Source organism: Olea europaea, unplaced genomic scaffold (genome assembly GCF_002742605.1).
Source record: "Olea europaea var. sylvestris unplaced genomic scaffold, O_europaea_v1 scaffold199, whole genome shotgun sequence".
Taxonomy (NCBI): domain Eukaryota; kingdom Viridiplantae; phylum Streptophyta; class Magnoliopsida; order Lamiales; family Oleaceae; genus Olea; species Olea europaea.
Window position 1 is genome coordinate 428,241 of NW_019237766.1, and position 14,217 is coordinate 442,457.

A 14,217-nucleotide genomic window follows, 5' to 3' on the forward strand; every position below is an offset into this window, starting at 1 on the left:
TTGCAAGAGGCAACGTGACAGGTTTGCAGTCACTCATATTAAACTTTTTCAACACCTTTGATATGTATGGAGACTGATGCAAAAATACGATGGAATTTGACCTATTTCGTTCTATTTCCATGGGGATCTTTTTCAGAAAACACACATAATCAGGTTTTAACTTGTCTTTAAAATCTTTTGGTTGATTCATAAAGATTTGTTCATCAAGCTCTCCATGTAAAAAAGCGATTTTTACATCGAGTTGTTCAAGTTCCCAGTCAAAGAACGCAACCAATGCGAGCATGACCATAATAGTAGTGTACTTGACAACTGGTGAGAAAATCTCGTTATAATCAACACCTTCTTTCTGTGTGTAACCCTTTGCTACTAACCTAGCCTTAAATCTTAAGGGTTCTGTACTACTAGTACCTTCCTTAACCTTAAAGACCCACTTGCAATCAACGATTGATTTATTCTTAGGTCTCGGTACTAACTCCCAAGTTTGATTCTTTTCTAGAGAACTCATCTCTTCTTTCATAGCCTTAAACCATTCCTTAGATTGACCACTATTCATAGCCTCTTCAAAAGTTTCTGGCTCCCTATCAACTAGTTCTTCGTAACTAGCGTATGCAAAATCCAATTCAGATTCATACCCGAACCTCCTAGTTTCTCTCGTTTGCCTTCTCTCTCTATCTCTAACTAAGTTATAGTTAGCTAATGGATTTTCTTCCTCAGGATGCTCTTCTATCACTACTTCATTTTCCTCTTCAGGTTCTTGGACCTGAATCTCCACCTCACTCGAAGTACTAGGTACTGATGTGTTAAATTTTCCTAACTCCACCTTAAACCGATTTCTTTCTTCACTTGATTCAGTTTCACTTACAGGTTCGATTTCGTTCTTTAGACAAGGCATCTCATTCTCATTAAATGTGACATCCCTACTCACGATGATCTTAACTCCTTTTTGGCTTCTATCTCATAGCCTATAGCCCTTAACCCCTTTGGGATATCCTAGAAAGACACACTTCCTGGCTCTAGGTTCTAACTTTCCCTCACTTTGATGAGAAAAAGCAGCACAGCCAAACGCTTTAAGCATTGAGTAGTCACCCAATTTTCCAGACCATTTCTCATGTGGAGTATCACAATTTAATGCAGCCGATGAAGTCAAATTTATTAGATAACAGGCAGTGACAACGGCTTCACCCCAAAATGACTTAGGAACCCCTGAACTTAACATCATGCAACGCACTTTGTCTAGTATGGTCCTATTCATTCTTTCTGCTATCCCGTTTTGTTGGGGAGTATAAGGAACCGTTTTGTGCCTTGTTATTCCACTTTCTTTACATATCCTATTGAATTCAACATTACAGAATTCTAGGCCGTTATCTGTCCTTAAAAATTTGATCCTCTTGCTAGTTTGGTTTTCCATTTGTTTCTTCCAATTGTTAAAGTTATGGAAGGTTTCAGTTTTGTCTTTCAATAGATAGACCCACACTTTCCTGGTGTAGTCATCTATGATAGATAGGAAATACCTATTCTCACCCGATGCGGGATTACTAGCAGGACCCCACAGATCAGAATGCACATATTCAAGCATGCTTTTAGCCTTATGCGTACTGGTGGAAAACGACACTCTATGGTGCTTTCCAAGCACACAGTGATCACAGAACGATAGGTCAAACACACAGTCATTACCAAATGTACCTTTTTCATTAAGTAGCTTAAGTCCTTTAATGCTTACGTGTGCAAGTCTACTATGCCACGTATGTGTGTGATCGATTTTGGCGGAAGAAATAAAGGAGTTTAATCCTCTAATCACTTTCCCAGTAGTGATGTAAATGTCATTTTTCTTGATTCCCTTAATAGAGATTAACGCACCCTTCATCATTTTAAACATACCGTTTTCAATTTTACCAGTAAAGTTGTCTTTCTCAAGTCTTCCTACTGAAATCAAATTCCTAGATAATTTCGGAATGTATCTAACTTCCTTTAACATGTACACAAAGCCTGTGTTAAATTTTACCTTTATATCTCCAATTCCAGCAATTGTATAGGAGAAGTTATCACACAGAACTACTTGCCCATCATTAGATTCTTGCAAGTTTTCAAACCAGTTCTTTTCAGATGTCACACGAAAAGACGCACCAGAATCTAATATCCATTCATGCATGTGAGAATTAGTAGTTAGATTTAATTCAGTAGTGTATGCGACTGGACTAGTGATCACATAGATTTTGCCGTTTTCGGTATCGGAGGTAGAGGATAACACATTTACCTCATCTCTTTCCTTAACCTTCTGTTTTCCCTTTTCTTTATGACAGTCTTTTATAAAATGCCCTGTGCCTCCACAGCCATAGCATTTTCTACCCTTAGTTCTAGAATTTGATCTAGGTTTACCATTCTCCTTGTTTTTCCAACTATTACTACTTGATTCGCCACTACTTTGGTATCCATCATGACTGGCTTGCCTAAATTGTGTTCTACCCCGCATCATATGCAACTCTTCACTCCTCCTATCCTGTTTTTCAGCCTTCATTTCCGTCTCCTTACTCCTAAGAGAATCTACGATAATTTCAGGTGTTAACATGTCCCTACCATACTTAATGGTATTTTTAACTTCTTTATAAGAGTCTGGGATTGAATTGAGCAAGATAATGGCCTTATAGGTTTCAGACACGGCTTCGTCACAATTTTTCCACTTTTCTTAAGACAGCGTCAGACAAGTGTAATATTATTGAGGTATAGGCAAGCTCATCGGCTTCCTCTTTTTGTTCTTTTGAGATGTCAGGTGCAAAATTGCCTTCGATGGCTTTTGACACCTTTTGTTGGACTAATATACCTCTTATCTTTTGTTGTCAGATAGAGAAGTCCCCTTTACCGTTAAATATTCCCAAATCAAAATTATGTATTGTCATTGGTTAACACACTAATTAAACCACACGAAGTAGTATTGGGAAGCGAGATAAGGTAATATCTTGTTAATTCTTAACAAAAGTAACAATGAACCTAAACGCTACGTCCACCAAGAAATACCAAGCACTTAAATCAAAAGAACAAGCACTCAATTAACGCAAGTAATCCATGTTCTAGCACAAGCAATGGTTACCCCTTCACGGTAACCCCAAAATCTAACGTTCACCCCACACGATGATCTTGCTATTGCTGAATTTAAATGGATTATGCCAATTTACCAGAGCGGACCTATCTGAGTCCGTAGAGTGGAGAAAAACGAGCTTGATGTTCAATTTCAGTCGGCGTCGCACCAGGGGCAAAATCGTCCAACTTTTTCTGTGTAACCTGAAACACAAAACAAAGTATATCAGTGCGTTCAGGAGATCGAAACGAGCAAGTTACCTGAAGACAGCGTCGTCGGACAGCCGCCCACGCGTCGTCCACGCGCCGCCTCTCTGGGAGCGCCTCGACCTACTGGTGATGGGTATGGCCTCCGTTTGTTCAACCGAGCTTTGGTTTGTGAGTAATTGGAAATTTTCAGATTCGGGTTCTAAGGTTCAAGTCCGAAAATCAGCCGATTTTGAGCCAATTTTTGCTACCCAAGCTCTGATACCAGATGTTAGGATCTTCCTTAAGCTGCTCAAAGTGATTTTCGGGCTCAGTTAACCATTAAACATCGAATTCAACACCAAAATCTAAGATGACCGAACCGCCGGCTTCAACTCTCCTATGGTTGCTGTTTCCTCTTTTGCTTGTTGATTAAACCACACACTTAGGATGGATACCACACAAGTAAGAGTCACAAAGGCTCAAGCAATTTGGTAGGAAGACAAATCACGAAGAAGAAGGCAGAAGAAGAAGGGGGCAGTTTCTCTTTACCTCTCGGGTTCTATCAAAACGGGTGAGGAGTAGAGGTTAAGCACCAATATATATACTAGTTAAATGGCCAACTTAAGGTAAGTCACAATATGGTAAGTGGGCTCGACTAGGTTTAAGTCCCAAAGGAAAGAAACAACAAGCCACAAAGAGTATTAGCCATCCAATAGGTAAAGCAACGTTTGGTCGGTTCATCCATTATTCGATGTTGAATTATCGTTCAGTCATTCATGTCGACTGATAAAATTGGTTTTCATCATCGTCCGGGAGGTCGTTTGACAACATGATGTCTAACACTATGTTTTACTAAAGAAATTGGCTTTCATTTTGTGACATAATCGTATCTATAATTTGTTACAATTCGTAAGCTTAGCAAACCTTGGTTATAATGTGACTCCCTGCATTGGTAAGAATTAACCATAAATGTAGTAGCTTATGAGATACTAAGAAGCGTGAGCACGTTTAGCTATACTTAAAACGTTTACCTACTAGTAAATAAGCACGACGTAAAATAAATAACACTTTGAATTTGTTAGAAATAAAGTTGGTTATTTTTAAAATAAAGTAAGAATCACTTTCAAAATAAATCAATCTTTACAAAAAATAATAATAATAATAACAACAAAACTCAATTTCCAAAATATGGATAAAGAAACAAATATACAGAATCTGATAGACTATCACAAGAAAGTTGTGTCTTCACAATATGGAGAGGAGATGCATCATTTACTATATTATGAAAAACATCGGCCGGGAAAGCATCTTGCGACAAACCCGAGCCCTCTATCCCTGTAAAACGAAGCGAAATAGACAACACTAGAGAACTCAAAATCCGAAATGAGTTCTCCTATACACACTTGAAGCCATGACAAAAAGACAGAATGATGATGAGAACCAAAGCTACAATGATGCCAAACACAATCAATTTAATCTTCATGTTCTCAAACCACATTTTTCGCCTAATCTTGGTTCCCTGTTTCCTAAAATCCTGCGCCTGGAAACGCAACAAAAAACACAAGGGGACTTGATCAAATTTTAGAACGAAAATAATACTCCCACATCAATGAATTTGAGAAGATCTTGACATAATCGAATGAGTGGAATCTGAATATGGCTTCCTTGGACTCACCTGGGATCGGAGATTCTCAGATTTATCAACAAGCAGCTCAATTTTCTCACCTCGGTCTAGAACCTAAGAAAAAAGTAACAAAATTAACATCACAAGGAATAGCAGAACTTTCAAATACTGAGGGAATATGGAAAACTTTGTACCTTCTCGATGTTTTCCATCATCACTCCCTTTACTTCAGAGACCTGCGCCTTGACTTTAGCAAGCTTGCTAATTTCTTCAGGATGATCAGCGCAGTACTGCATATGCTCTTTCAGTTTTGACCTAACATAACAACAAATGTTCGACAAAGTCCAAACAAAATGAAAATCAATATGTAAAATGTGAAAAAGAACTCACCCAAATTCCTTGTTCAGGCTATTGGCACCTGCAGTTGTGGCTTTCCCTCCTCCATATCTCTTGTTAAAATCATCCTTAACGCGCTCTAAAAAGGCAATTGGAATTTGCCGACCAGAAGACTCAACAGCAACAACGCAATAGGCTACAAATATAAAACATAACGAGTTTAAGGGAAAGCCACTTTCCTGCCCATATTTGGTTGTCAAGAAAGTTATTTTCTAGTTCATATTCCTTTGCCATGAAAGTTAAGAGTTCAGTAATAGGACAGGCTAAAAATGGCCAATGTGGCATGCAATGGCAAGAAGAGCAAGGTAACAAATCATCTCAAAGTACGTAATAAATCCGGCTTCATTGATGTGCATAATGGACATGGTCTACTGTACAACCTTGTCCCTCGTCTCTATTCGGTTAATGCCCTCAGCGCCCTGCATCAGAAAATCTTGGAAAATCTTGGAGTCTTAGTGTATATGCCTTTGTTCTTACGTCTTCGTCATAAGTGTAACGAGATTATAATTCCACGTCGTTTTGAACCCTATTCCCATTCACTTAGGTGTGTGATGCTAAGTTCCTATGAGGTAAGTGAGCTGTTAAAAAATTATAAGTAAAGAAGTTGGCCAAGCAAATGATGTCCCTCAGTGTTCCTCCACAATTATAGAAGATTTGTATATATTTAAGTTATGAATGGAACCCTTTCCAAACTTTATTGATGTGCATTGTGAGACCAGATCATGGCATCAAAGAACATAAAGGAGGAGGAGAAAATGAGGTGTGAGCAGTGGTCGAGCAAGCTGCTGGCGAGCCTGGCGGCCGTCCGTGCTGGCTTGCCGGAAATTTTTTTTCCCTCATACATTGGGCAGCCGCTCCCTGGCTCAGATGAATTTCTGGATTTGCCACTAGGTGTGTGGAAATCAAGGGAGGAATAGGTAAAAGAGCGCACATTGAAATCTTCTTCCCATGATCTTTTCTCACCATTCTTGCAGGATTTTTTCTGGGAAAAACTTAAATCGGTCGAGCAAGAATGGGAGTGACAGCCTGACAGGATCCATAAAATCTTTACTTTTCCCTACCATCAAATAGAATTATAGGAAAATCATATTTTTCTTCTTTCATCTTAACCAATAAACATATTTCCATGTAACATACATATCCATATTTACACGAACAATCAAATTAAACAAAATGATCATAGAATACAGATCAAATCAAAACCAAACAAGAAATGCCGACATTCAAACCAACATAAAAATAAATTGAAAACTAATGATCCAAAAATGAGGGTGCATACTGAATCCATTTTCCACAAGGTAATTGAAGGTGTGGCCATCGCAATTGTAAGTAAACCTGTTGTTGGATGCCGGCAGCTTCTGCAGGCATTGGGAGGCAATGCTGGTGAAATTCCCCTTGAATCCCGTAAACTCTGCTAATATCACGGTGCCTCTCGCCACGAAGCTGTAGATCAGTGTCTGCTGAGTACCCATAATCTATATCTTATATATGATTTTCCACAAGAAAAACCCAGAACCCAATTTTTAATAAGGAGAGATCAAGAAATGTATTCCATTCAAGAAAGGAAAAATGCGTGTGGAAGAACGGTTGGATCGGAGAAAAACCAGATTCACTATCTATTTATATATAAATAACAAAACAGCACATTTCTATAATTAGCCAAACGCATTGTAACAATCAAATATTTTAGGCAATAATTAGGCAAGGCATAACATCGCAGAAAATGGGAATTCAGCTGTGTACGTAGAAAAAGAGAGAACAATCAGCAATATCACTTTTTTGAAATATTATAGTATTGATGTCTGTGTACGTAAAACTAATTCCTAACTATTCTTGTATGGTTTTGTTGACATACAAAAAGTTCAGCTCAAATCGAATAGTCTAAAAAATGAAGTCCAATAGAAAGATTCCCAAAATCAAATGACCCAAAAGAACGACTCAATCAGGCATTGCCGGATAAAGGCCCAAATAGGGAAGCCCATGAATGCGGTAATACCATCGTCCAAGGTTGCAAGTCGCCCAAGATTTGAGCGAATGAATTGTCATGCAATCGCCCAGAGCTGTGATCCTGCTCTCGTCCAAACATTCGAGTCACCCAACATCTTAGCAAACATAAGATGTTATGGTTACCTAGAAGTGCAATTAATAAAGCAGTTATTGGGTAGTCCAATTACGTTTTACGATTCAAGAAATTCAATTGAAGACGGTTGAACGACAAAAGTAATGGCAGCAGTTAGAGAAGGCAGTTTCATGATAAGTTGGCCACTACAAGGAAAGTGGGCAGTTATAGAGCGATCAAGCAGTTTTTAAGCAGTTGATCACGAAGAGATCATCCAGGGAGTATAAAAGGAAGAAAAGACATAGAGCAAAAGACCCCGAATCAAACACTCTCAAACAGAGAATATGTTACTTTAAATTTCTTCGTTTAGATTTAAACACTTCCTTTTTCAGTAACTCGTATGCTTGCGCCCCTTGGAGGCATTCTGTTTTTATTTTCCAATTGTAAAGTCATCGCCAATAAAAAAACCCTTTTTTGGGACTTTGTCTCAAGAGATTTGTCCCTTACACAATCATCTGATCCCTTTTTAATTGTTAGCAACTAACTCGCGTGAAACAATTTGGCACGCACAATGGGACAGTGGTGTTTGGTGTTGAAGATACAAAAGGTGAAACAATATACCTCAGAGATCCGATAAGGAAGCAGCAAGTCAGGGAGGAGTCTAGTCTGTGATCGAGCGATATGAGGAACAGCATAGCTCTCCACGAACAGATGGACAGAATCAAAGCAGTAACAGTCATTACAAATCAATGGCAGAATTGAGTCCTCGAACTATGCGTGCACTGCTTGAAGAACTCACACAAGATGTCGTTGAACAGGTAAATTTTCGAAATATTCATAATATGGAAAGATTTACCCAGAATGGGAATGCTCATTATGACAACATGGCCAAACAACTGAATACTTTGAATGAAATAATGAATAAATTAGTAGGCCAAATTTGTCAACCAGTTATGCCTCTTGCAAACCACTTTCAAATTAGGACAATTGTGGGACATAATCCCCCAGTCCTAAATCTAAGTCAAGGGGTAGAACCATATTTCGGTCCCTCTACTTCAAACCAAGGGGATGGTGTAATGTCAAATCAGAATAATGGTAGTGGTACGCCTAACTTGGGGGGTAATCCAAATGTAAGAGATAATGTCCTAAATAACGGGCAGAATACTCCACGTGTTAATGAGGGAATAAATATTCAGGCTAATGGTAACAATGGCCCAAATCATGATAATTTTGTTCCTAATCAAGGACCAAATATCAGGCCTCAAGCAAATCAACCGGTCAACCAACCTGTAGGGATTCCATATGACCCCAACGTCATGTTGAGGAATCAGATTATGGAAATCGTACAGGACCAGATGGCTTTTGGAGTACGTCCTGTCATTAGGCCGACCTACACAAAGTCATATCATGATTGAATAGACCAAGCATATCCATGGCCTAGAGGGTATAAAGTGCCAGAATTCTCACTGTTTACCGGTTTAGGGGAGGTGTCTACTCTAGAACACAAAGGACGATTCACACTACAAAGTGGTGACGTAACTGATTATCATAAAATGAGGCTTTTCCCTAATTCATTAACAGGAGTAACTTTCTTCTGGTTCATTAATTTCCCAATGAATTCTGTTCAAACATGGCAACAACGGGAACAATTATTCCACGCTCAATTTTATAAGACTGAGTCTAAAGTTACTTTGGCCGATTTGACGAACCTACGTCAAATGCCAAACGAATGGACAGAAGGTTTCCTCCAAAGGTTTAAGACAGCAAGAAGTAAATGTTTTGTACCTCTGTCCGAAAAAGAGTTTGTCAAAATCGCTCAAGGTTGTTTGAGTTTTGATTTAAAAAAGAAATTTCAAGACAAGGAATTTCCTGACCTTTTCCAATTGAGCGCGAACGTGATTAGGTATGAACGATTGATAAGAGAAGAAGAGCAGATAAAAAATTCTAGCAAGGGGACTTATTATAGAAACCCAAATTTTAATGTTCATACCATCAATAACGAATCATACGATCAGACCGAAATGTGTTTGGCCGAATTAGTCAAAGGAGACACATATACTTGTCCTATAATGGCTAAGTCTAGACCATCGGGTAAGGATGAGCCTATGAAAGATGAAAACGTCGTAAAAGCTAGAACGTTCTCGTTCGACGTAACCAAAGCTGACCTTATATTTGATAAATTATATAAGGATAAGCAGATAAAACTGAGCGATAAGTATAAATTGCCAAACCCTGAACAAATTAAGGGTAAAAAAATATTGTAAGTGGCATAATGCATGGTCACATTTGACTAACAATTGCTTGGTTTTTCGCCATGTGTTACAGGATGCCATTAAATCAGGACGAATTACGTTCGATGATAAGAAGAAGATGGCAGTGGATGAAAATCCTTTTCCACAGCCACTTGGAATGAATATGGTGACGTCTGGTTTCAAAAACAAGTTGTCAAAATTCAAATTGGTTATAGATGATGGAGAAGAAGACCCTGGACCACATCCTAGTGTCTTCGAGCGTATTAAAGGGAAGGAGCCAAAAAAGGATGAAGACGTCTTGTGTGCAAGATGCAAAAGAGAAGTTAGTGGGAATACGGAGAAACCAGGGACATGGTAGCATCCCCATCGCCCTACTTTCTTCCCAAACACTCAGTCTGGTAGAGGGCGAGGTACATCGTTCTATAAGGGACTGCCTTTTGAGAGGCAGTTCAGGCCAGTAAATAATGGGAGGACATTCAGGCCGCAACCTCGCCGACCAAATGTATGGCATTCGTTCCAGTATAATGTAAGAAAGGCGATACCCTTCAACGAGATGACTAGAACTCAACAAAGGCGTTTCCAACGAAATTATGGACGAATGATGAGGCAACAACAGGGAGTGCCACGTCCTAAGGCGCCTAAACTACTTGAGGTAGCCAATCAAAATATTCTCAAAGATAGTGAAGAGACTGGTACAGATGAATCAATGAAAGAGTTGCCAGAAACTTCTTCTGCGAGATCGAAGTTTGAGCGAGACAGAAGGGATGGAGAAGATCCAGATCAGTCCCTTACTATTCAGTTCGGTACGTTACCTCCTGTTGTGGCTAATAACTATTTACTAGCCAATGAGTTCAAGAATAAAGAGAAGGAAGAAGAAGAAAGAGAGGATAACAAAGGAGAAGCGTGCGTGCTGGAATATGAAGAAGGCCAGACTTCTAGAGAGGCCTACAATGGTGAAGAAGATGATGGTATGACAGACATTGAAGAGGAAATCGACTTAGAAGCAGAAAGAAGAAGGAGAGGAGTATCGTACAATACTCTGTTGAAACAACTACATCGAGAGGGAGTTCGTAAAGTAGATTTATTGGGAGAACCATCTGAGCGTTCTTTCGATTTTTACATGCTGTACGGGACGCCTAAAAGGAAGAAGATGGTGCCTCGCTCTGAAAAGTATGGATCACATCCAAGAATAATGCCTTCTCCCACAAGTTGGGTAACAGACGAGGAAGCATCAGAAAACAGTAAAAAGGAAATTCAGGAGACAGAGGTTCAGTGCGATATGCTACGCGTTGACTTATCACAAAAGGATAATTCGACAAAGAACAAGCAGGAAGTAGAAATAGAGGCTGCCAAAAAGGTTATTTTTAAACGGCCAGCAATAAAATTGACTAAACACTTGAGGCCGTTGTACGTTAAAGCTCTAGTTAACGGCATACCTGTGGCAAAAGTACTTGTCGATAATGGAACAGCTATAAACACCATTCCATATAGAATGATGAGGAAATTTGCAAAGACAGAAGGGGATATGATTCCAACAGAAGTCATCCTTACAAGTTTCAATGGAGGAGCAACTGCAGCTAAGGGAGTTATGCCATTGGACATAACTATAGGTACAACTACTAGGACCACAGTCTTCTTTGTAATAGATGGTCCTACTAGTTACAATGTGTTACTAGGAAGAGATTGGATACACGGAAGTCGCTGTATACCCTCATCGCTCCATCAATGCCTGGTTTTTTGGAATAACAAGGGTAAAGCAGAGGTGGTGCAGGCCGATCATAGGCCTTTTGTAGCAGAAGCAAACTCAGTGGAAAGGTTCATATACAAAGGAAACTATGGACCTGTCAAGGTAGTCCAAGATGGGGGAAGAAACTCAGATTGTCGCGCAGAGTGAAGAGCCATTTTCAGTGGACACACTCACTGAAATGTTCAGTCAGATGAGGCCAAATATAGTGGCCCTAGAAGAGCCAGTAATTGGCAAAAGAATAATCAAGGAGTCCTGAATGAGTTCGAAGCAACAAAAGCAAATGGTCGATATTCAAGCCTTCAAAGCCAAATTAATATCTTTCAATAAAGAATGCAAGGACAAGACGAAAGAAGAGGCAGCCCTGAAAGCGTTGAAAGACAAATTAGCAGTATTCGAATTGGAACAAAGTATTGGCCGAGAAGTCAACAAGGTGGATTGTTTAGAAGAAGAAGTGCTTACAAAGGAACTGGACGATGAAGTAATGCGGATCATCAAGCCTGGATACGCTCAAGCACAAGACCCTCTGATTAAAGTAAATATTGGCAATGAAGGAGAAGATCGTCCAACATTCATCAGCCAGATGCTCGATCGAGAGGTTAGTGATAAATTAGTCGCTTTATTAAAGGAGTATAAAGATTGTTTTGCTTGGGAATATGAACAAATGCCTAGTTTAGATAGAAACTTGGTGGAACATAGATTACCAACTAAGCCTAATTTTAAATCTCATAGGCAACCTCCCAGACGTTTTGCTCCTAATGTACTCCCTAAGATTAAGAAGGAGATAGAGCGATTATTAAAAGCAGGCTTTATTATAACAGCCAGGACGTCGAATGGTTGTCCAATATCGTGTCAGTACTAAAAAAGAATGGTAAACTAAGGGTGTGCATAGATTTTAGGAATTTAAACATAGCCACACCCAAAGATGAGTATCTAATGCCCACGGTAGATTCTTTAGTAGACTCAACTGCCGGACACGTCATGTATTCTTTCATGGATGGGTATTCAGGATACAATCAAATTTATATAGCTGAGGAAGACATACACAAAACTGCCTTTAGATGCCCTAGGTCTCTAGGATGTTTTGAATGGGTAGTCATACCTTTCAACCTGAAAAACGCAGGAGCAACTTACCAAAGGGCAATAAATTTAATTTTTCATGATATGATAGGAAAGTTTGTTGAAGTGTATATAGATGATATAGTGGTCAAATCCATTAAAAAAGAGGACCATTTCGAACAGTTAAGATGTTCATTTGAGCGAATGAAGTAATATAAGCTAAAGTTGAATCCCTTGAAATATGCATTTGGTGTTAATGCAGGGAACTTTCTTGGTTTTTTGGTACATAAAAGAGGGATTGAACTTGATAAAAATAAAGTGAAAGTCATTTTAGAGGCCAAACCACCTAGCAACAAAAAAGAATTGCAAAGATTTCTAGGCCAAGTAAACTTTTTAAGACGCTTTATTTCTAACTGTGCAGGGCGAACTAAAGTCTTTTCGTCACTTTTAAAGTTGAAAAATCAGGACGAATTCGTCAAGAAAGAAGAACATCAAAAGGCTTTTGAAAGCCTGAAAACATATTTATCAAGTCCACCAGTGTTGGTGTCACCAATCCAATGACGGCCAATGAAAGTATATGTATCGGCTGAAAATAAATCAATAGCTAGAATGGTCGTGCAAGAAGACCAATTTGGTGAAGAGAGGGCGATTTACTACTTGAGTAGACGGTTAACAAAATGTGAATGTAATTACTCTGCTATCGAAAAATTATGTCTTGCATTATATTTCACATGTACAAAATTAAGGGCTTATTTACGGCCCATAACCGTTTATTTGATTTCTAGAGTAAATTTGATTAAGTATATGTTCTCTCGCCCTATTTTACACCAAAGGGTAGGCCTTTGGACATTAGCTTTATCAGAATTCAAAATACAATACATATCCCAAAAGACAGTCAAAAATCAGGCTTTGGCTAACTTTCTAGCCGATCATCCATGCCTTGACATGCTTGAAGAAATTGAATTAGAAATCAATTCGTTCGAGCTAAAACCTTGGGTGTTGTATTTCGATGGGTCAAAAACCTCTAAAGGTGCAGGAGTAGGAGTAGCATTGATAAATCCTTTAGGGATTTGCTACAAGTTCGCATTCACTTTGGATAGGATGTGCACCAACAATCAGGCCGAATATGAAGCCTTAATCGTGGGCCTAGAACTAATGATAGATATGGGGGTAAAAAACGTAAACATTAGAGGCGATTCTCAATTGGTAATTCACCAACTGATTGGTGATTTTAAATGCCAAAGTGATACCATCATGAGTCAATATGAAATCGCCCAAGAGTTATTAGAAGAATTCGACCAAGTAGAACTTCAACACGTTAATAGGATATACAATGACGTGGCAAATGAGTTGGCCCAGATGGCTTCAGGGTACTCAAAGGTTTTAAATTGGAAGTCTACTTGTGAGTATGGAACAATATTGCCCGTGATCCAAAGAAGGGCGAGAAAGATTGAACTTCATTGCATACAAGATGGAGATGCAATAGATTGGAGGGCAGAAATTAAGGAGTTCCTTAAAGAGCCTAATAAAAGAGATAGTAGAAAAATGAAGTTGCGTATGCTAAACTATGCACTGATAGATGAAGAGTTGTTCAAGAAATGCTCTGATGGTATACTGCTAAAATGTGTAAGTTTGCAAGAAGCCAGGACGATCATGGCTGAAGTGCACGAAGGGATATGTGGAGCTCATCAAGCTGGCCAAAGGATGAGATGGTTAATTATTAGGAGTGGATATTTTTGGCCAAAGATGGGAGAATTATGCGTTTAGTATGCAAAGAGTTGTTTAGCATGCCAAAAGCATGGTCCAATACAAGGGGCGCCAA

The 14,217-nt window shown here is 39.0% G+C and overlaps 1 protein-coding gene across 1 annotated transcript; it reads right to left on the reverse strand.

Annotated features, from left to right (window-relative positions):
- Positions 1-4,381: 4,381 nt before the first annotated feature.
- Positions 4,382-6,927, reverse strand: LOC111379459 (putative vesicle-associated membrane protein 726). Its single transcript, XM_023002830.1, has 5 exons — positions 6,561-6,927; positions 5,276-5,417; positions 5,080-5,200; positions 4,937-4,999; positions 4,382-4,801 (listed from the first exon to the last, which is right to left on the reverse strand). Exons 1-5 carry the CDS (start codon positions 6,751-6,753, stop codon positions 4,655-4,657), a joined length of 666 nt encoding a protein of 221 aa, XP_022858598.1. The 5' UTR covers positions 6,754-6,927; the 3' UTR covers positions 4,382-4,654.
- Between the last annotated feature and the right edge of the window lie 7,290 nt (positions 6,928-14,217).

Bases quoted from the DNA above. Each gene is read 5' to 3' on its own strand.
- LOC111379459 (XM_023002830.1), bottom strand. From the start codon at position 6,753: ATGGGTACTCAGCAGACACTGATCTACAGCTTCGTGGCGAGAGGCACC. The intron at 5,201-5,275 runs GTGAGTTCTTTT...TTGTTATGTTAG, and splicing joins AGCCTGAACAAGGAATTTGG to GTCAAAACTGAAAGAGCATA. The intron at 5,000-5,079 runs GTACAAAGTTTT...CTTTTTTCTTAG, and splicing joins TGATGGAAAACATCGAGAAG to GTTCTAGACCGAGGTGAGAA.